This window comes from Pleurodeles waltl, chromosome 8 (assembly GCF_031143425.1).
Source record: "Pleurodeles waltl isolate 20211129_DDA chromosome 8, aPleWal1.hap1.20221129, whole genome shotgun sequence".
Lineage (NCBI taxonomy): Eukaryota > Metazoa > Chordata > Amphibia > Caudata > Salamandridae > Pleurodeles > Pleurodeles waltl.
The window spans coordinates 25,965,281-25,988,917 of record NC_090447.1 but is presented as its reverse complement, the minus strand read 5'-3'; the positions used below and the strand labels follow the sequence as shown (position 1 = coordinate 25,988,917).

The 23,637-nt window shown below is 46.1% G+C and overlaps 1 protein-coding gene across 1 annotated transcript in view; it reads right to left on the bottom strand.

Moving 5' to 3' along the window:
* TPP1 (tripeptidyl peptidase 1) overlaps positions 1-23,637 on the bottom strand; it is a 102,870-nt gene that overhangs the window by 62,299 nt on the left and 16,934 nt on the right. The window contains exon 5 of the mRNA XM_069203639.1: positions 19,021-19,142. Within this exon, the coding sequence (XP_069059740.1) occupies positions 19,021-19,142 (122 nt within the window). The remainder of the gene's footprint in view (positions 1-19,020; positions 19,143-23,637) is intronic.

The following is a 23,637-nucleotide window of genomic DNA, read 5'->3' as shown; positions in this document are numbered from 1 at the left end:
TGTCCCATCTGCATCACAAAGTTCTGATGCTTCTGCTACAAGGAAAATATTCATATTAAGCAGCGCAGCTGCTCTTTAGAACAAAACCCTCCCTTCTCAAATAAAGGTTTTGCAGCTTGATATAGATCCATTTACTATTAATATATCGCCATCTAGTGGTGAAGTTGAGGCTTGCACATTAGATGGAGACCCAAGGACAGCATAGAAATCTATCAGAGACTCTGATGAAAAACTATGCGGACTGATGATAGGGAAAGGCCTAGAAACCGAGGGTTTGGCTACAGAATTTTTCTGACAAGATGGCTCCAAGCATATTTCCTGGTCCAGGCTTCACCATCACAAACCTGGGGAGGTTCGATTCCGCGTCTGAACTCGTGTTTGATCCTCAAGAGGAGACACCAACTGAGAAAACAAGTAACTCAAGTCCTTGGTTTGAGGATGTAAAGTGGTAGACTTGTTTCAGAAGCAAAGCAACCACGATGGGGCATGGAAGGAGGCTGGCCTGGTGTGCGGTGGGTACCTAAGGTACTTACACCAGGTCCAGGTATCCCCTCTTAGTGAAGTGTACGCAGTGTCTAGAAGCCAGACTCTCTACAGGTAACTGTGGATGAGCAGCCAAGGCTTATCTATGAGACATGCAAAGCTTATGCAATACCACTGTAGTTACACAGCACTTACACACATGAAAGAACCACACAGTGTTACAAAAATAAAGGTACTTTATTATAGAACACAAATACTAAAATCCATATAGAGTCAGTCTCTCTCTCTCTCTCTCTCTCTCTCTCTCTCTCTCTCTCTCTCTCCCTCTCTCTCCCTCTCTCCCTCTCTCTCTCCCTCTCTCCCTCTCTCTCCCTCTCTCCCTCCCTCCCTCCCTCCCTCCCTCCCTATAGAAACAACAAGCACTGGCAATTATGATAGAAAATAGTGAGGGCCATAGGGGAGGGCCAAACCATATACTAACAAAATGGAATGCAGATGTGGACTACTTAGAGGGGAGTTGGAAGAACTAGGGATTTGAAGAGGTGAGTACTCGAGTTACCCCCACCGATCAGGAGAGCGGAGGTAAATAACCTGGTCTTCCCAAGGACTAACAGAAGGACTTAGAAAAGGGATTATGCAAGACCCGGACCAGACTGGAAGAAACCAAAAGTGGATTCTGGCAGATGACCTGCAAAAGAAGGGGACAGAGTCCAGTTTGTGATGGAGTGTCTAGTCGTGGCATGAGCCACTACCCACCCTTCTGTGGATGCAGAACCAGGTCATCGGGGGAAAAAGACCAGCTGTGCAGCAGAGTAGCTGAAGAGGAGTTCTTGGAGCAGTGCAGATGGTGTTCCTTGTCGGCTGTCAGGTTGTAGTTGGTCAGTGGTTAGGAAAACCACCAACAAGCCTTGGGGAAGACAAGAAGAAGCACAAGAGGAGTTCCAAGGCTGAAGAGGACCAGCAAGGTCCAGAGGACTTCACTCTTTGACAGGAGTCCAGGCTGATCCTCAGCAGTTGGGAAAGCCAGCACAAGCAGTCACAGCCCCCACAAGTGACCCACTGGCAGCAGGCACAGTAAGTCATAGTGTGGCCCAGTCAGCAAACCTGAAGAGGAGCCCCACATCGCTGGTGCAGCAGAGAGGAGACTGCGCTGGACAGGATGAAGTGCTGGGGGCCAGTGATACTCGGATCCTGAAGATCCCTTGGAGCAGAAGCAATCAAGCCTTGGTAGCTGCAAGAGTCACAATGCACTGGGGTACTGGTCTGCAAGGAGAGGAAAGGGCTTACTGTCTCCCAAGTTGGACAGCAGACAGAGAGGGCCAAGGGGACCACTCCAGTCCACCACCTGTGATGCAGGATCCACGCAGTTCCAGAGGAGAGCAGATCCTCGCAGCCGGACGTTGTTGCAGTTGGTGCCTGCAGATACAGGGCAGTCACTCCTTCACTCCAAGGGAGATTGCATCTTGCCTCTTGGTGCAGACTGAAGTCTTGCCAACCCCAGAGGATGCACAGCAGGGGAAAAGTTGCAGTTGCTGGAAGGAGCCGGAGAAACAAAGTTGTAAACAAAGTTGTCGCAAAAGTTGCAGACTTGTTGGTTCCTGAAGAGTCCAATTGCATTGGCCAGAAGTAGAAGTAAACAATGCAGAGGCATCCTGGTGGAGTCTTGCACATCGACTCTGGGGATCCACCCACAAGTGCAGTCCCTATATAGCTCTAAAAGGGAGTTATATCACCTGGAACAGTGACCACCTATCTCGAGGGGTCTCTGACATCATCTGCCTGACCTGGCCACTCAGATGCTCCTAGGGGCCTCTGCACATCTTGGTTTCAAGATGACAGAATCAAAGACCACCTGGAGGTGCTCTGGAGACCACCCTTGGGGTGGTAATAGACAAGGGAGTGGTCACTCCCCTTTCCTTTGACCAGTGGCGTGACAGGGCAGGGGCTGGTGGTCCCTGGACTGGTTCAAACTGGTTTATGAAAGGAGGGCACCAAATGTGCCCTTCAAAGCAAACCAGTGGCTTGGGGAGGCTAACCCTCCCAAGCCTTGTAACACCTATTTCCAAGGGAGAGGATGTTGCCTCCCTCTCCCACAGGCTATGCTTTGTTCTGCCTTCCCCTACTTGAGCTGGTCAAGCAGCACGAGGGCAGAAACCTGTCTGAGGGGTGGGAGCAGCACAGACTGCCTGGAAAACCATAGAAGACTGGTAGGAGCAATACCGGGGGGTCCTCTAAGTAATCCCCAGAGTGCACGGAATCCTGCAACAGTATTGGGTTATGATTCCAACATGTTTGATACCAAACATGCTGTAATGCCATCTGTATCTAACCACCGGCTCCATCTTGACCACGGACTCCATTTTGTGGTTAGCTTAGCTGCAAATGCCGTCACATTAATGGCGCAAGTATTTTTCCGCGCACAGCTTGTGTAACGTGTTTTTACTCTTTCTCACCAAGGATGGGCACTTAACATGTGGGAGTAATAATGATAAGATGTACCAGGCTGGGGATGTTTATGGTAAAGCAGGGAACAGATCGGTCTGGAAAGTGCACCTTAGGATTTGGCCAGTCTCTAAAGGTGCTCTTTCAACAATGACCTGGTACGGCCAGCATTTGAACAACTTACCCGATGGGAGGCGGGTTTCTAGAGCCTTCCTCTTAAGGAAAGTTTTAAAGTATATAAGGTAGTGGAGGCTTGACAACTGGGAAGAAAGAGCTCATCTGAGAGGGAACGCCTTGTTCAGAAACGAATCCCATTGCGGGCAACCTCCCTCTTTTCGGTTGTCCGGGTTCCACAACCTGGAGCTGGCAGACAGAGGGATGATGTTGCTGTTAAGACCCATGGTAATGCATTTTTAATTCATATTTTTAGCTTTGTGTTGGACATGCATGAATACAGTGTGTCTGTCTCTCTCTCTCTCTCTCTATATATATATATATATATATATATATATATATATAATCTCCATTGTTGAAATATTGCATCTTCTTTGTTTCTGTGACTATTATTATTCTACTGTTGTGATCATTTTTAGAATTGCACGTATGTTGCTGCATTTGAAATACTCATGTTATTCTTTCTGAGTATGAAACTTGGAGAGTGCTTTAATAAATTCATTACTCAGACTAAGAGTGCTGCATTCTTTGCATTCCCTTCACTTTGTATTCCTCTCAGTCTGAAGGAGAGCAGAACACATGCCCAGATTCGGAGTTACCATTATGTAGCTGGAGACCTGGGTCTAGTACATAGGTAAAATGGCTTCCCCACACTTACGAAGTCCAGTGGAATGGAGCTAGACCTCATAGGGGCATCTCTGCTCATGCAGGGGGGGCCTCACACACAAGGACCTGCATCCTGCCCTCTAGACTAGGAGTGCCTATTATAGGGGTGACTTACAGTGACCTGGTGCAGTCACTTGTAGCGAAAGGGTGCATGCACCTTTTCAAGCAGGCCACAATGGCAGGCCTGCAGACACATTTTGGATGGGCTCCCATGGGTGGCATAATACATGCTGCAACCCAGTGGGGACCCCGGGGGAACCAATTCCCTGGGTACCCAAGTAAAATATACTAGGGACTTACAGGGGGTGCACCAACATTTCAATTGTGGGGTGTAATATGTACCAAAGCAACCAAATTTAGAGGGAGAAAGCACAATCACTGGGGTCGTGGTTAGCAGGATCCCATTGAAAACAGTCTAAGCACCTCGACAGCAGGAAAAAAGTGGGGGTAACCCTGCCAAAAAGAGTGACTTTCCTACAACACATAACCAGACAAACTGTGGATTTGTCACACATACAAAGTCTCAAGGTTTGGCAGCTATGCACTAAGTGTATAGCCAAACAGAAAGGTATAATTGTATCAGAAGCATGTACCACCCCTGCATGCTGAAATCAGATGTCACACACACACTTACATGGAAACTCCAAATGTAGGTTCAAAATGGACTGAGCAGGGTACATCCCAGCAACTGCACAACACTAATACCTTGCAAGCACCACACACCACCTCTATCTGCAGTGCCCACTACATAAAGGCAATTTGTCCACACGTTTGGCCTCTGTTATGTTGATATGAAAGTTGTAAATATATTTCCAACCCTTCCAGAAACATATAACAGGACTTAACCTTCAGCTCTAAACACTTATGAAACCATTCAAATCCTCTTCCACCCCAACAACCCACAGATGACTGCCTGTAAATCCAACATCCAATTTACATTTTGAAGCTTTAAACAAAAGCAAACAACTCTTAGTGAAATGAGTAAAGCTGAATAAACTTTCTTGTTAGAAATGGGGTCTCTAGTTGGCAGTCAGTGTACACCCTGTCCAAGTAGGTCCCCTCACTCTAGACAGAGGCAAGCTCAGCCGAAGCCCTTGGAGAAACTTCACAAGCAGGATACACAGCAAGTCCAGTCTTTGTTCTCTCCAAAGCAGAAGCAGAAACCGAAGGCCAACCCAGCAACACCCATAGAGCAACGGGGCAGTACTCCTCACAGCTCTTGATCCAGAAGTGTTTTTAAGTTGTGGGGTCAGCAGTCCAATACTTATACTAATTTCTGCCTTTGAAGTAGGCAAACTTCAAAGGAAAGTTTTTATAGTGCACAAGATCTAACCTCTTCCTTGCCCTGCCCCAGGGGGTTGGAGACTGCATTGTGTGAGGACAGGCACAGTCCTATTCCATTGCAGGTGACTGCTCTCCTACTCCCACCCTAGCCCAGTAAGACCCATCAGGATATGCTGGACACAACTCAGCTCCCTTTGTGTCACTGTCTAGAGGGAACTCACAAACATCGCAACTGTCAGTCTGACCCAGATGGGTTTTCAGCAGCCAAGAAGAGGCACAGAATGGTTGAGCAAGAAAATGCCCACTTTCGAAAATTGGCATTTTTATACTGGCAATGTAAAACAAACTTTTCCAAAAGGTGTATTTTTAAATTGTGAGTTCAGAGACCCCAAACGCCATATCGCAATCTGCTCCCAATGGGAAACCATACTTAAAAGATTTTTAAAGGCAATCCCCAAGCTAAGCTATGGAAGAGATGGGCCTTGCAATAGTGAAAAACTAATTTAGCAGCATTTCAATATCAGGACATGTAAAACACACTGGTACATGTCCTACCATTTAAATACACTGTACCCTGCCCATGGAGAGCTACCTTGGGTCTACTTTAGAGGTACCTTACCGGTACAAAAAGGGAAGGGTTGGGCCTAGTAAGTGGGTACACTTGCCATGTCGAAATGGCAGTTTAAAACTGCACACACTAGACACTGCAGTGGCAGGTCTGAGACAAGTTTACAGGGCTACTCATGTGGGTGACACAATCAGTGCTGCAGGCCCACTAGTAGCATTTGATTTAAAGGGCCCTGGGCACCTCTAGTGCACTTTACTAGAGACTTACTAGCAAATCAAAGATGACAATCATGGAAAAGCCAATTATCAATACAGTTTAGATAGAGAGCACTTGCACTTTAGCACTGGTCAGTAGTGGTAAAGTGCCCAGAGTGCTAAAAACAGCTAAAATGAAGTCCAGCACACAGTCAAAAACATAAGAAGCAGAGGCAAAAAGACGGGAAACCACACCAAGGATGCCAAGTCTAACAATTCATAAAAAAGTTTTTTTTTTAAAATGTTGTGAAATAACATACAACTGATTCGGAGTAATACATCCTATCAAGTCCCCTCCTTTATTCTTATATATCGGGCAAAACATTTAACAACTGGAGTGAAGACTCTAAAACTCAACATAAATGCAATCTTGAACTTTTACATTTCATGCGGCACAACTAAACCTTCTTGGGTGTTTTAATGCCAGCATCGCAAATCTACTTCTGGCGTCATCCTCTCAGTGGGCATCTTTGAAACATTGGTTTTCATCTTTCCCCAAGAAAGACACACATCACATTCAACCAGCTAGATCCACATGACTCGTGGGTTATTCATTAGAGAATTAGCTAGTAATTGGACATAACTGCAAGTCAGATGCCTCGCATCCGGTGTTCTTGTTCCGCTGTCTTGAGATGTGATTACTGACGTTGTCATGTGGAGGTCTTTATCTTACACAGCAGGGAAGATGTAGCGCTCATTTGTAATCCTCTGTTAAGTGTGTGCTGGGAATATCTAATCCCAGATGTCAGTGGGGCAGAGATTGTTACCAGTGTTGAGTTAGAATATTGACAGTTGAGTTTCTATAACTTTTATAATACAGGACTCCACAGGGTGTTGCATCTTCAAGCTGTGTAGATGTGGACTTAGGAACAGTACAATGTTTTCCTCCTGTGCACTTACCTTTCAATGTTTTGTCCCTTGATATTGTGGTAATGATATTCTGTCCAGTTTACATTTGGGATTTGATATTTCCTAGTACAATCTATGCAGCAAGTCTTTAGGGTGAAGTAAGGGGTTTAGCAGAGGTTTGAGCATTGGGGTTGTCCCATCAGGATTCTGAAGACTTTGATGTACGCTGCATGAAACACTCCTCAGTGGACAGGTGTGTTTCTTGCCAGAACAAAGTCCATTTATGTGTGATTATGTGAATGCATCATTTTTCTTCAGTTTGGTGTGGGCATGGCCTCTTGTAGAGCTGGTGGTATTGATTCCCATGTCAGCCAGTTGTGTTTCAAGGGGCTATATGCTCAAGTTAACATTTATCAGTGAGGGGGATGGATGCTGTGAGGGTGCTGAAAATGAAGGGACCTAGCAAATGAAAAACAGAGAAACAGCAAGAGACACTGCCACAGAGAACAGACGCTGAGTGAAAACAAGCATTGGCAAAGCCAAATGGTTCTTGCCTTTAGGGCCTTTTGGGATTGGCAATGCCTTTAGGCCATGCTTTACAGCTTCAGGTTCACTCCTACTACACCCTTCACCCCCGACTATGTGCAGCATCATTAAAAAAAAGAATAAATGAATGAAAAAAGGCACAATGAAATGATGGTTACAGGTGGCGGTGTCATTCCACTTGTGCATGACTTGGAATGCACGCGCACACCAGTAGTATGATGTGGCTGCCTTTTGCTGTAATTGGTTATTTAGTGATCCAAGATGGCAGATGCCACTTGGATTGATAAAAACATATGGCCCAGTGGAGGGACAAATAGAAGGCGGACAAGCTGGGACAAGGAAAGCCATTGAATAAGAAGCAATCAAATGAGATTAAAACACAAAGCAAACCAATGAAAGCAACGGCGGGCTGTAAATTGTTGGTAAGCCCACAATAGGTCTTTTTGAAATCGGAGAGTTCGCCCTGTCTGGTAGGCTCGACTGAACAAGCACTGTAAAAGGCAATAGGTCTGTCTTTACCTGTGTTAATGCCTGTAAGCACAGGCATGCACACGTGTACAGAGCATTTATGTGCCTGTAAATATAGGCATGCACGTGAAAGACTGCGCTGTGTCTACCTGCAACCAACCTCTTTCTGTACATAATGCCTGTCCCCTCTATGAAGCACAAGCTTGAGTAAAAAAATAAAATATATATTTTTTAAAAAAGCATTGGTAAAGGCAACAGGCCTCGAAGATGGGCGAGCTTTTGGCTTTGGCAAGCATCTGGAGGGGGCAAATGGGGGGCGGGGGAGAAGAATGGATAAGGGGATAATTTTAAAAAGCGGTATAAAGGGACCAGCACTGGCCGCTTCAGAGCGCTTCTTAGGTCCCAATTGCAGAGACGCGGGTGGGTGGGAGAACAAGAGGCAAAAAAGACAGCACAAGTGAGGGAAATGGGAAATAAAACAGTGGAAAGGATGGAAAAAGCAAGTGATAGGAGAAAGGGGAGGAAGAGGCAAGGAACAAGAGCAGTGATGGGGGAGAAATGGAGAGAGAGAGATTGGAAATTTACCAAAGAAAGCGAAATTATAGGGTAAAGAAAGCAGTGGAGTGTGGCAAGAGAACAAAACAATGAAATAAGATTCTGACAGCAGCTTAAGGCAAAGACACTGTGATACGGGGTGATGGAAGGGGAGAAGAAACAGGGGAGGATGGGGAGTCGTGGCGTAGCGCGGGGGGTGCAGGGGGGGCCGGCCGCACCATCTGGGGGGGGCGCGCTCGCACTCGCTAAAATCCACAGGTTAGGGGGCGCAAATCACTTGCCTTGCCCCGTGTGCTGACAACCCACGCTACGCCACTGATGGGGAGAAGTTAAATGAGTCTCAAACAGGAGCAATGGTGAACGCAGCATAGAAAAGCAAATATGCGCTTCAAGAAAAAGGTGTGTACGTTCAAATCTGCAGTAACAATTCAGGCCTTTTATCGCGCCAACATAACCAGGAAAACGTTCCAAAAGCTGATGGATGCCATTAGGAGAATCTAGGCCAATGTGAGGACAAGGCAGGCAGATAATCAATACAGAGTTCTGAAGAAAGTTGTGCTCTTTGTTCAAGGATTTTACGGTTGAAGGAAGTGCATCATGCAGCAAAGCGGAAAGCCTGTATTCGCTTGCAGGCTGCATCGAGGGGACATTTGATCAGGAAACAAATGCACCAGTGAAAGACAGCTGCACCTCTCCTAGAAGCCCAACATAGGTTGTTTCGGCACAGTTCGCTCCTCTTCACACTCCACAGTGCAGCAATTATGATATAGTGTAATTTCGCTGTATATCATGCACAGCGTTATCAAGCAGCATACAATCTGCATACAAGCAGCATACCAAGAATACGAGCAGCATACATAGAGATGCACACGAGCAGCATACCGAGGGTTCGAGCAGCATACACAGAGCTGCACACAAGCAGTACGGAGGACACAGAGCACAATCTGCATACAACCAATGTTGTGTAGCCATTTATTTGTTATAGCTTCATGCGCGTTATTTTAGCATACTAGGCCTGCCGCTGTGCACTATAACCTAGACATATTTTATTCAGCTTCATTTCATTATTCTTACAATAGTCACTTTTGCGGTCTTGTTTTATTTCTCTCTATCTAGCTCTTTTTGCCTAGGCCAGCACTATGTTCTCAAACAAGACATTCTTGCTCACTCTGTGCTTCTTTCAAGGCTGTAGTAAGATAGGTTGCCGGTGAACGTGGTATGAGTTTTATCTCTGACATTCATACAAAAACACAGATCCTTACGTAGGGACACTTTCTCAGAATATCAGCTGTTGTATTTCCCTGCACCTGTCCCTTACACGTTAGAGTGCGATTCGAGCCAGAGAACTGTGGCTAATAGCTGAACGCTGAACGCGTCGCTGCCGCTGCTGATGCAGACTTCAGGCCTTCGTTCAGGTATGGAGGATGACGTCTTCCCAGGGGAACATGAAGGGCAGAATTAAAGCTTATGATGCTGTGCTCGATTATAGCCTAGGTAGGAATTAGTCGATTGACTCTAGTGACAAAATGGTAGCGGTATTTTTATGCTTTACTTTCCTTCTCACCATTTTAATCTCGTCATGCTGTACCGTCCTGGTTATTGAAGTCCACGCTTTGCTATCTAAGATGCAGTCGCTTTATTAAAGCATTATTGAAATATATACCGCCTCTGTTTGTCATGGTGTATGTGAGACTAATGTAACTGAGAGAAGCGGATGAGACCTGAGTGACCACCGTTTCCCTGAGAAATCAATTATGTCATGGGTGGAGATGAGGCACTGCTAGTTAACCAGAGAAAAATACGGATTGGGGTGACAGACGTCACCTGAACTGGGTAAGACTCAGTCTCTCACATCGCAGGCGATTCTGCCGCTCAAGTAGTCTTATTAGCATAATAAGAGCCTATGTGACACCAGGATACAGAGCACAATCTGCATACAAGCAGCATAGCAACGATACGAGCAGCATACACAGAGCAAAGATCTGCACAAAAGCGTCATACCGAGGATACAGAGCACGGATCTGCACACAAGCAGCACACAGAGGATACAGAGCATGGATCTGCATACAAGCAGCATACAGAGGATAAAGAGCATGGATCTGCATACAAGCAGCATACAGAGGATACGAGCAGCATACACAGAGCACAGATCTGCACCCAAGCAGCATACCGAGAATACAGAGCATGGATCTGCACCCAAGCAGCATACAGAGGATATGAACAGCATACACAGAGCACAGATCTGCACACAAGCAGCACACCGAGGATACAAAGCACATCTACTTATAAGCAGCATACAAAAGATACAAGCAGAGTACCGAGCACAAATCTGCATACAAGCAGCATACCGAGGATACAGAGCACATCTGCATACAAGCAGCATAAGACAGATACAAACAGCTTACCGAGGATACATAGCAGTGATCTGCATACAAGCAGCATACCGAGGATACAGAGTACATCTACATACAAGCAGCATAAGACAGATACAAGCAGCATACAGAGGATACAAGCAGCATACAGAGGATACAAGCAGCATACAGAGGATACAAGCAGCATACCAAGGATACATAGCAGTGATCTGCATACATGCAGCACACAGAGGATACAGAGCACATCTACATACAAGCAGCATACCGAGGATACAGAGCACTGATCTACACACAAGCAGCATAAGAAAGATACAAGCAGCATACCGAGGATACAGAGCACATCTGCATACAAGCAGCATTAGACAGATACAAGCAGCATACAGAGGATACAAGCAGCATACAGAGGATACAAGCAGCATACAGAGGATACAAGCAGCATACAGAGGATACATAGCAGTGATCTGCATACAAGCAGCATACCGAGGATACATAGCAGTGATCTGCATACAAGCAGCATACCGAGGATACATAGCAGTGATCTACATACAAGCAGCATACCGAGGATACAGAGCACATCTACATACAAGCAGCATAAGAAAGCTACAAGCAGCATACAGAGGATACAGAGCCCTGCTCTACAAGCAAGCAATATACCAAGACCAGAGAGCCCTCAAAATATACGTCAGTGCAGCACTGAAAATTCAGACTCCTTTAGGCATTACTCTGAGTTGAAAAGTTATCTCTTGACCTTGACAGCATGTTTACAATTCAGAGGTTTACTAGGGCTACCTAACTTCTAAAAGACAACAACTTAATTTCTTAAAGGTGGGGAAAGCTGCAGCGCCTAGAAGCAGGTTACCATGGCTAGACTGTCTGTAACAAACCCAAAAGCAACATAATGCTGCTGTGGTGCTTCAGTCCTCCCACAGGAAGGCTGTGGCACGAAAACAATAAAGAAGCGTGCATTTTCCCCTGTTAAACCAACATGCCAGAGGCCACCGCTTACGGTAAAGAGGGATTGGGGTGGGGGGGGGGAAGGATGTGCTGTAACGCCGTTGGAACTGGGGAAGCGGAATCAAGTCTCGGCGCCTCAATCAACATCCTGTGATTCTGGACAAATCACGTAATAGCCCGTGCCAAGAATAAGGTGAATGTGCCTTGTGTAATGTAAATGCTTTTCATATTAAAGCACTCCAGTACCTTCAGTTTGAGTCTGTAGTATTTAAACTGTGGGGAAAAAAGGATGATTGCAGGGTTTAAAGCTGGTTTTACATCACAAAACTCATAAGGTTTGTGGAAGTGAACGAACACATCATCAGCCCTATCAACACTGTGCGAGATCACAGCAGTGCCATCTCAAGATATTTACCATAGAGCCAACCTCAGGGAGAAAACTTGTAAAGATTTAATTCATTACAATAATTCATGATATTTTTCTAAAGTACTGGAAAGGCAAGTAACCACCTCCTCCGCACATAAAACAACAAATATGTTTTTTTATCAAGTTAGATTCATTAGCAGAACAGCAAAAGGTGGTGCAGCGCAAGGGTTGTGTACGGTGGATGGTGTTAGGAGACCTGTGCAACTGTGGGGAACACCAACTCAGTCTGGTTTCAGTTCTGGTTCACAAACATTTGTGAATAATGTAATTCTGACGTTTCAGAACAATGTTAAAGCTATAACGCACAGGTGTACCTGCTGCTGAAATTAGGAAGAGGTGCACAATTTATCAAGGTTTCACTGTATTTATGTGTAGGAACAGGAGACAAATGAGGGTTCTTAAAATAAAGAAAAGATCATGGTACTTCAAGGAATGCACAGAGCTGTAAAACTAACCAGGACGTGTTGTAAAGAAATAGGGAGGGGATTAAAGATAACTTAAAAACAGAGCTTTTATGAGCTATGTTGCAGGGCTGACGGCGTCATATTGTATAAATGGCATCTGCATTCCAGCACAACTGGTAGGAGAGGTAGTGGTGTAAGGACCAGAGGGGACAACTTTGAAGCTGGGGATCCGGGTTTGAGTGTCAGCATCTTCTCAACCTCCTGTGATTCTGGGCAAATCACTTCATCTCTCTGCAGCCTAATGAAACAATGTGTCCTTGTGTAACCGAACAAATTGGTACTCATGTTAAAAGCTCCAGTACCTCGGGGACGAGTTCCCGCTTAAAAGTGAAAAAACAAAACAAAAGATGGCCAGTGGAGGTACACTTATGATAGTTAATTAATCAGTACTTGGTCCCTGCGCGACATCAATAAAAGGAAGTGACGCACGGCAAGAGTTGCCCACTGAGAAGGACTGCCATCCTTGGCGTGGTTTCCCCTAAATTTTTGCCTCCACTTCCCAGGTTGCTGCTATGCGCTGGACTCTGTTTTTGTTACTCTGGGCACTTTACCACTGCTGACCAGTACTAAAGTGCAAGAGCTCCCTATGTGAAATTGTATGTGTAATTGGTTTTTCCATGATTGGCATATTTGATTTACTAGTAAGTCCCTAGTAAAGTGCACTAGAGGTGCCTGAGGCCTGCAAATCAAATGCTACTAGTGGGCCTGTAGCACTGATTGTGCCAGCCATATGAGTAGCCCTGTAATCAAGTCTCAGACCTGCCACTGCAGTGTCAGTGTGTGCAGTTTTAAACTGCCAATTCGACAAGGCAAGTGTACCCACTTGCCAGGCCTAAACCTCCCTTTTTATGCATGTAAGCCACCCCTAAGGTAAGCCCTAGATAGCCCCCTGGGCAGGGTGCAGTGTATGTTAAAAGTGGGACATGTACTGGTGCGTTTTACACGTCCTAACAGTGAAATACTGCCACATTTGGTTTTCACCTATCTCTTTCATAGGTTAATATGGGGGTTGCCTTTAAATAGTCTTAAAGTGCAGTTTCTGTTTGAGAGCAGATAGAAATGTGGAGTTTGGGGTCTCTGAACCCACAAAATAAATATACATCTTTTACTGAAGGTGGTTTTTAAATTGTTAGTTTGAAAATGCCACTTTTAGAAAGTGGGCATTTTCTTATTTAAACCATTCTGTGACTCTGTTTCTGGGTTCCCCGTCTGGGTCAGGGTCAGACTGACAGTTGTCACTTCCACTTGAATAGGCTGTACCTGCCCTCATACAAAGCAGTCTCCAACCCTGTGGTGTGTGTCTGGGGCCTGGCCTGGGCAAGGCAGGTTCCTGTAAACAACAGAGACTTTTCTTTGAAGTTGTGCAACTTCAAAGGCAGAAAGGTGTATAAGTATTGGACCCAAAACCCCAGACTTTAGATTTCTTCAAGATTCACTTCTGGAACCAAGAGAAACCTCTGCTGAGGAGAAGAGCTGAAGAGCTGAGGAGAAGTGCTGCCCCTGCCTGTGACTGTGCTTTGTTGGGCTATCCTGCAGTTGCTGCTTCTACCTGAGGAAGGGGACAAAGACTAGACTTTGTGGTATATTCCTGCTTGAGAAGAAATTTCAAGGGCTTGGACTGAGCTTGTCCCCTGTTCTGAAGTCTCAAGGCCATCAAAGACTTCCTCTGCCAGCACCTGGACTCTCTGCTGAGACTCCTGCCCTGCCACGTGCTGCTCAATCTAGTCACTGGGCTCTTGAAAGGAGAAGCTGGTGGAAATTCAAGAAAAACCAAGTGCACCGACTTCGGATGTCTCCGGACTGACGCCACTGTTGGATTATGCGATGCCACCTGCACCTAAAGCCATGGTCGTCGCTGGAGTGTGACCCCACAGGCCAAACATCGCAGCAGCCCCTCCGAAGTCCGCAACTCCGTGAGTCGCAAAGTGCGTGCCACCAATGTCCGTGACACTCGACTTCGCCGCACCACGCCGTGACTGTCGGATATCGATCCCATCGAAGTGCGCAGATCCAGCACTTCACACCGACAACACCTCACCTCCTCACCGACACCGCCTCACCTCCACCGCTCCGCAGCAAGAACCAGATGCCTCTTCGTGATGCCTCTGCTCCTTAGCCCACAGCACCGGAACCGAAGCCACACCGGATTCAGCTACGCTGCAATCCCGGACTCTGTGCACCGGCTTGTTTCCTCATTTTTTACTAGGTACTGTACCTTGCATCGTGTGAGTCTGTGACTGGCCCCATTGGTGTTGGATTGTTGGGAACAACTCCGTCACAATGCTGTGATTTCACCAATTCGAAGCATGTGTGTTTCTAAGCTCTATATTGAAGTTTAATCTTTTAAAAATTCAGAACTTTGCTTGTGTATGTTGTATTTTTGTTGTTTTGGTCTTGTTTTGTTTAGATACATATTGGCTATCTTTCTAAACAGGTGTAGGTTCATTCTGTAGTGTCCTCACTGTAGTACTGTGTGTGTTGGTACAAATACTTTACACTTTGTCTTTGGGTTAAGCCTTTCTGCTTGTGTCAAGTTACCAAGGGGGTGAGCAGGGGGTATCATGACTGCCAACCAAAGATCCCATTTCTAACAACAGCTATGAAGAACAACAATGGTGCCAACAAGTGGTAAGCGATGGGCGGGTTCCAAACCTATTACCTGACACAAGAGACTTGCATGAGAAAGCGCATACTCTTGCAGCCTCAACCTAAAAATGGGCGAAGGCATGGGAGGCACAGAAAGAGGCAGGATGCAGAGAGACTTTGAGCAAACTGTCGGTGTGTTAAAGCCAAACCTTTTGGCTTTGCCAATTGAAGTATCCAGGAAGGCAACAGCGGACTATATCACATATTGGAAGCAGCTAAGTTTATTTTGGACCTTGGCTCACAAGTGACACTGTACGTGAGCTGTGCACCCTGGTGCACAGTTGTGGCTGAAGATGGGCTCCTTCAGCTCGTTTGTAGGTCCAGGTAGCCAGGGTGGTGATAAATGATAAAGTATTAAAACAAAGGAAGATGTGTTAATGGCACAGGTAACATCTCTGTAGAGAGCCGGGTAACATTCTATTCTCTTTGCTGTTACGGCCCAGTCCACACTAGAGACAACCAACACAGTACATCTCTGTGTGTAAGATGAATAGGTAAGATACGTATGCTTAACATAGTGCTTTAGTGTTGAGCACCCGTAGACTGTGACTGTCATACTTAAAGTGTGCCCGGCAGTGAATATACAAAGAGCAGTGGGTGAGTGAGCACCTGTGACAGGTGAACAGGAAAAGGACAAAAATTAAAGGCCTGTTTCTGCAAGCTAGGCAGCCCTGCACTGAAAGAAAACACAAAACTACACACCAGACTTCAGAAATGAGAATGAAACAACAAACACCAGGAACAAGGAGCACTTTGCTCTCAGAGCTCGATGTGTACAAACATAGGCACCAATTACTGAACCAAACTACGCCCGCTCCCCAGCTCACCCTTTGGGCCTTCCTGTACTCCACGGGCCAATATTTCTTCATTTAAAACCACCAATCTGAATAATGCAATATTAAGCGTCATTGGACACGGCACTTTCAATCATCTACCAGGTATTACTTTTACATAAATTTATTAGGAGTTTGAACATATTTGTGAGGAGCTGCAGCACAATATTACTATCCACCAGACAGGTTCTGGAAAGGGAAGGGGGACTCTGGCGACAGCAGCGGCTCCTCCTCTGCTATGGTGGAGAAGCTTCTCTCCCACCCCACAGCAGCAGCAGCTGCAAACCTTTAACAATAAAACGATAATAAACTATATTTATTATTGTTAAAGGGGTGGGGCGCAACAGGGACGGAGGGGTGGAGTGCACATCATTCCCCTCAGTGGTCACGTGTTTGGCCGCCCATCTCAGGACACCCAATCACATGCACACTGAGCCCTCTCCAATCCAAGCTGTGTTGCCATATTGGAGACAGCAGGCAGAGGCTCCCAGTCTGCCTCGGAACACCAGGCCAGGGCGCTCCAACCAATACTAACGCTGCTTTCATGTTGCCAGCAGCATGAGGGCAGCATTAGGGTTTGCCACAGGGCGGGCTAGAAGCCTGTGCCTGCAAGTGGAGCCTGCGGAGTGGCGTGGCTCTCAGTAAGGTAAGCTAAAAAAAAAAATAATAATAATAATATCTCATCTGTTTAGTGTGGCCCCCTTCCCATCCGCCATGCACCCCACCGCCCCTTACTGCACGGTTGTATCTTTTCTTTTTGTATTCCTTCCTTTAATTCATTCTTTCATCTCTTCTTTCCTTCACACGCCCCTCCTTTCATCTCACATTTCTTCAGTATTTTTTACTGCTTTCCTTCTTTCTCTGCTTTCATTTTTCTATTAATTAGTTGTTTCTTCCTTTTTCTTTTTACATATTTTTCCTTATTTCGGACCCTCTTTTCTTCACGCTTCTTTTTAATTCCGGCTATCATTATCTACATTTTACTTCCTTTATTTTGTCTCACTTAGTTTGCCTCTATCTTATTTTTTTCTTTCCCATTGTAATATTTATTCGTTTTCTATGGCACAGTTTCTCTATCTGACTTGCTTTGACCTCCAAGCCAAAGATAAAAGTTATGAAGGATCATAAAAGAATTGAGTCTGTTTCTGTGGCACCCCTGCCTACGCTGGTATAGTGGGTGGTGAATCCTGCCCTTGCCCCACCGTCTTGCACATACTGAAGTCCACTGCCTCTATAGCACAAGTGCTTTAGACAACTTGTGGTTGGTCCAGGCACTTTTATTACAGAGGGAGCTCTTATGGGCAGCCCACAGGCCGTAGCCTTTTCAAGTCAGCTGCTCTTTCCCATTGGGTGCCAAGCACATGGGTACTGACTGCAGGCAGGGTGGGCAGCGCCAGCTGGAGCACCCATGCCAAGCCCCGCAAAAGCCACCACAACCCTGATGTAAATAAATATATAATAATATGAACTCATTGGAGAGCACAATGCAGCTGTTGTTTTTTACTTGGGTGGGAGCATGACCTCCTAGCCTGGGCTGTGCCTACTCACTGCCCCAGTAATACCTGTGTAGGCAGCTAGGATGGGGAGAGGTGAGATTAATATGAACTGAGTTAGAACTTGTAAAAGGGAAAAACCAGCGTGCAAGCTGGGAAACACAGGCACTTTCACATAGTGCTTAACCAAAAAGAAAAAAGTAGTGCTTGAAAAGCAAGAAATAAAAGCAGATACACCAGCCAATCAAAGCAATGGTGAACAGCCAATGCTCCATGGGAGGGAAAAATCGCAAGATTGACAAGCTGGGGCACAAATAAGAAGCAGTCAAATGAGAATGACAAGCTAAGCTAACCAATAGGAAGAAATCGGCGGGCACCAAGTCCATTATGCACTGTCTAGCATGCTCAATCTAAGGAGGAAAAGAAGGAGATGAAACATAAAAGACAGTCCTTGTGTGCACAGTCTCACTCATTAAGCCTAAGGGCCTAATTCAGACTTCGGCAGACGGGTTACTCAGTCACAACGGTGATGGATATGGCTTCCACCGTAAAATAAATCCCATAGGAAATATTGGGATTTATATTTTGGCAGAAAGGATGTCCATCACCATTCTGACGGAGTAACCCATCTGCAGAACCTAAATCAGGCTATGTCTAAGAACTTAGTTTGAAGCATCATAGAAATTAAAGTATTCAAAATAAACTTAATTATATCTGACCAGTAGTGTTTGACAGAGAAAGGGCTGAATGGGTTGGAGTGCAGACAGCCAACTCGGGGTAGAGCTTCAAGTGATAAGTTTGCAGATCCATACTGACTATGTGTGATCCTCGGTGACTCAGTTAATACATGCTATATGTAATAAGCTAAAGAAGCAGTGTGCCGCAAGTGACAGCAATGCAGCCTAAAATGTCTGATTGACAGATCTGTGCAACCTGAGAGATAGTTCCATTGTCCAAATCACAGATCACAGTCTATGCCTAGCTCTAGAATTCGAGGTCTGAAACAGAAATGGGTGTAAGCCTAAAACAATGAGTCTCTATCCAATGAAAGGTCTGACAAAGATATAATTCAAGTCTCTGGCTTCATGACCGCCTTCCAAACTCCCTGGTTAGGAGGTCAGGTTTGATGTAAAATATTGTTTCCCCCAGATAAAACCATATCACGTTCAGTGTTATTAGTATTTTGTCGCTAGTTTCAGCGAGGAACAGTATATATAGATATCTACAGAAAAGTTCTCCAAGTCTATAATTTCTCTGTCTCTTGGAGAACAGCTCTGCTGTGTATATACAGACTCTGTGGTTTGTGCAACACAAGCGATAGCTCTTCTGTGTGAAGCCTGTGCCTTAAAGTTTGGTGCCACCATATGCAATCAATGTGCTTCCGGGTGGGGGAAGAACCGGCTTAAAGATTAGGCTCCCAGTTATTTGAAATAAGAGCCCCTTTTATGAATCCGAGATTGTGTCAACAAATGCGCAAGAGCAACACATTAGCTCTTCAAAGCCTTCACTTCTAGCTCCAGTATGTCTTGTTGCAGGACTCACCGAAGTCGATGTGATCAGCCAGTTCCTCGGACACCTGGTAGGGTGCGGGGGACCGGACCACGCTCTGTGACCCCTTCACGTAGCGATGAAATTCGGAGCCAGGAAGAAGCTTCTCCGCTGTCCTGTGGAATAATGAGGGAGATCTTACTGGACATGGAGAGGCCTGGGAATGGGGACAGTAACCAAAGCAGACACAGAGGGGGCCCAGAGAAGGAAGGAGACATGGAGGTCAGGCATGGAGCAGACTACATGAGAGACAGAGGGCCATCTCTCGATTTACCATGCGGACACAACAGGTCTCCCTACCTAGGATCGCTGAAGATACTCATTTCCGAAAGAGCAACACTGATAAGTCTGAGCTCCTGTATTTAAAAAGTCACAGATGAAAAAACTGTAGGCAGATAAGACGTCAAAGCATTAACCTAGAAGACTAAATGCCTGGTGTTCCCCTTCTCTCATTTGCTACTTCCCGCTAACAGGATCCCCCGAGAAAACCAGACAGGATTAAATACATTAAAACACCAACCTTACTATTATCTAAATAAATACAGACCTTCCCATTCACAATGAAACAACATCCCTCTGCAAGAGCTGCTTGGATTTAGACACCTGCGTTAAGCAGGGGCTAAGTTTATAATTCCTACTATCTGGGTTTCTGACCCCAAATATCGGAGTTTATAACACCAACTATCTGAGTTTCTAATCGCTACTGAGTTTCTAATCCTTACTATCTGGGTTTCTAACCCCTACAATCAGTTTCTAATCCAGACTATCTGGGTTTCTTATCCCTACTATCTGAGTTTCTCATCCCTATTATCCGAGTTTCTAACCTCTACTATCTGAGTTTCTATACTATCTGAGTTTCTAATCCCTATTATCTGAGTTTCTAATCCCTATTATCTGAATTTCTAACTTCTACTATCAGAGTTTCTAATCCCTGCGATCAGAGTTTCTAATCCCTGCGATCGGAGTTTCTAATCCCTGCGATCGGAGTTTCTAATCCCTGCAATCAGAGTTTCTAATCCCTGCAATCAGAGTTTCGAATCCCTGCGATCGCAGTTTCTAATCCCTGCGATCGGAGTTTCTAATCCCTGCGATCGGAGTTTCTAATCCCTGCAATCAGAGTTTTTTATCCCTACTATCTGAGTTTCTCATCCCTATTATCTGAGTTTCTAACCTCTACTATCTGAGTTTCTATACTATCTGAGTTTCTAATCCCTATTATCAGAGTTTCTAATCCCTGCAATCGGAGTTTCTAATCCCTGCAATCGGAGTTTCTAATCCCTGCTATCGGAGTTTCTAATCCCTGCGATCGGAGTTTCTAATCCCTGCGATCGGAGTTTCTAATCCCTGCGATCGGAGTTTCTAATCCCTGCGATCGGAGTTTCTAATCCCTGCGATCGGAGTTTCTAATCCCTGCGATCGGAGTTTCTAATCCCTGCGATCGGAGTTTCTAATCCCTGCGATCGGAGTTTCTAATCCCTGCGATCGGAATTTCTAATCCCTGCGATCGGAATTTCTAATCCCTGCGATCGGAATTTCTAATCCCTGCGATCGGAATTTCTAATCCCTGCTAATTTTCCTATCCCCGCTATCGTATTTTCCTATCCCTGCTATCGCATTTTCCTATCCCTGCTATCGCATTTTCCCACCCCTGCTATTCGAGTATATTATCCCTGCAATCGGAGTATATCATCCCTGCAATCGGTTATCATCCCTAGAGTTTCTAATCGCTGCTATCTGAGTTTCGAACCCCTACTATCTGAGTTTCGAACCCCTACTATCTGAGTTTCAAAACCCCTACTATCTGAGTTTCAAAACCCCTACTATCTGAGTTTCAAAACCCCTGCTATCTGAGTTTCAAAACCCCTACTATCTGAGTTTCAAAACCCCTACTATCTGAGTTTCAAAACCCCTACTGAGTTTCAAAAACCCTACTATCTGAGTTTCAAAAACCCTACTATCTGAGTTTCAAAACCCCTACTATCTGAGTTTCAAAACCCCTACTATCTGAGTTTCAAAACCCCTACTATCTGAGTTTCGAACCTGTACTGAGTTTCTAACCTCAACAGTCTGAGTTTCTAACTCGTACTATTCGAGTTTCTAACCCGTACTGAGTTTCTAATCCCTACTATCTGATTTTCTAACCTGTACCATCTGAGTTTCTGGTCCCTACTATCTGACTTTCTAACCTTTACAATCTGATTTTCTAACCATACTGAGTTTCTAATCCTTACTATCTGAGTTTCTAACCCCTTCTGTCTGATTCTCTAACCCATACAATCTTAGTTTCTAATCCCTTCTATCTGTGTTTCTAACCGCTATCTGAGTTTCCAACTCGTTCTATTGGGGTTCCAGGAGATCCCTATGGGCTGCAGCATTTATTTTGCCACCCATAGGGAGCTCTGACAATTCTTACACAGGCCTACCAGTGCAGCCTGAGTGAAATAACATCCACGTTATTTCTCAGCCATTTACCACTGCACTTAAGTAACTTATAAGTCACCTATATGTCTAACCTTCACCTGGTGAAGGTTGGGTGCAAAGTTACTTAGAGTGTGGGCACCCTGGCACTAGCCAAGGTGCCCCCACATTGTTCAGGGCAAATTCCCCAGACTTTGTGAGTGCGGGGACACCATTACACGCATGCACTGTACATAGGTCACTACCTATGTACAGCGTCACAATGGTAACTCCGAACCGGGTCTCTAGCACAGAACCCGGCTACTGCCAAACTGCCTTTCCGGGGTCTCCACTGCAGCTGCTGCCAACCCCTCAGACAGGTTTCTGCCATCCTGGGGTCCAGGCAGCCCTGGCCCAGGAAGGCAGAACAAAGGACGTCCTCTGAGAGAGGGTGTAACACCCTCTCCCTTTGGAAATAGGTGTGAGGACTGGGGAGGAGTAGCCTCCCCCAGCCTCTGGAAATGCTTTGATGGGCACAGATGGTGCCCATCTCTGCATAAGCCAGTCTACATGGTTCAGGGATCCCCCAGCCCTGCTCTGGCGTGAAACTGGACAAAGGAAAGGGGAGTGACCACTCCCTGACCTGCACCTCCCAGGGGAGGTGCCCAGAGCTCCTCCAGTGTGTCCCAGACCTCTGCCATCTTGGAAACAGAGGTACCAGAGGTTTGTGGCACACTGGACTGCTCTGAGTGGCCAATGCCAGCAGGTGACGTCAGAGGCTCTTTCTGATAGGCTCTTACCTCTCTTGGTAGCCAATCCTCCTTCCTAGGTAGCCAAACCTCCTTTTCGGGCTATTTAGGGTCTCTGCTTTGGGGATCTCACCAGATAACGAATGCAAGAGCTCATCAGAGTTCCTCTGCATCTCCCTCTTCACCTTCTGGCAAAGGATCGACCGCTGACTGCTCAGGACGCCTGCAAAACCGTAACAAAGTAGCAAGACGACTACTAGCAACCTTGTATCGCTTCATCCTGCCGGCTTTCTTGACTGTTTCCAGGTGGTGCATGCTCTGGGGGTAGCCTGCCTCCTCTCTGCACCAGGAGCGCTGAAGAAATCTCCAGTGAGTCGACGGAATCTTCCCCCTGCAACCGCAGGCAACAAAAGACTGCATCACCGGTCCTCTGGGTCCCCTCTCAGCACGACGAGCGTGGTCCCTGGAACTCAGCAACTCTGTCCAAGTGACTCCCACAGTCCAGTGACTCTTCAGTCCAAGTTTGGTGGAGGTAAGTCTTTGCCTCCCCACGCTAGACTGCATTGCTGGGTACCACGTGATTTGCAGCTGCTCCGGCTCCTGTGCACTCTTCGAGGATTTCCTTCGTGCGCAGCCAAGCCTGGGTCCCCGACACTCTAACCTGCAGTGCACAACCTTCTGAGTTGTCCTCCGGCATCGTGGGACTCCCTTTTGTGACTTCGCGTGGACTCCGGTTCACTCATTTTCCAAGTGCCTGTTCAGGTACTTCTGCGGGTGATGCCTGCTTCTGTGAGGGCTCCCTACGTTGTTGGGCGCCCCCTCTGTCTCCTCCTCCAAGTGGCGACACCCTGGTCCCTCCTGGGCCACAGCAGCACCCAAAAACCCTAACCGCGACCCTTGCAACTAGCAAGGCTTGTTTGTGGCCTTTATGCATGGGAACACCCCTGCAAGCTTCTTCACGACGTGGGACATCCATCCTCCAAAGGGGAAGTTCCTAGTCCTCTTCGTTCTTGCAGAACACCAAGCTTCTTCCAACAGGTGGCAGCTTCCTTGCACCCTCAGCTGGCATTTCCTGGGCTCCTGCCCACTCTTGACACTGTTGCGACTATTGGACTTGGTCCCCTTATCTTGCAGGTACTCAGGTCCGGAAATCCACTGTTGTTGCATTGCTGGTGTTGGTTTTCCTTGCAGAATCCCCCTATCACGACTTCTGTGCTCTCTGGGGGTTATAGGTGCACTTTAAACCTACTATTCAAGGTCTTGGGGTGGGCTATTTTTCTAACCCACACTGTTTTGTTACAGTCCCAGCGACCCTCTACAAGCTCACATAGGTTTGGGGGTCCATTCGTGGTTCGCATTCCACTTTTGGAGTATATGGTTTGTGTTGCCCATATACCTATGTGCACCTATTGCAATCTACTGTAACTTTACATTGCTTGCATTACTTCCTTTTGCTATTACCTGC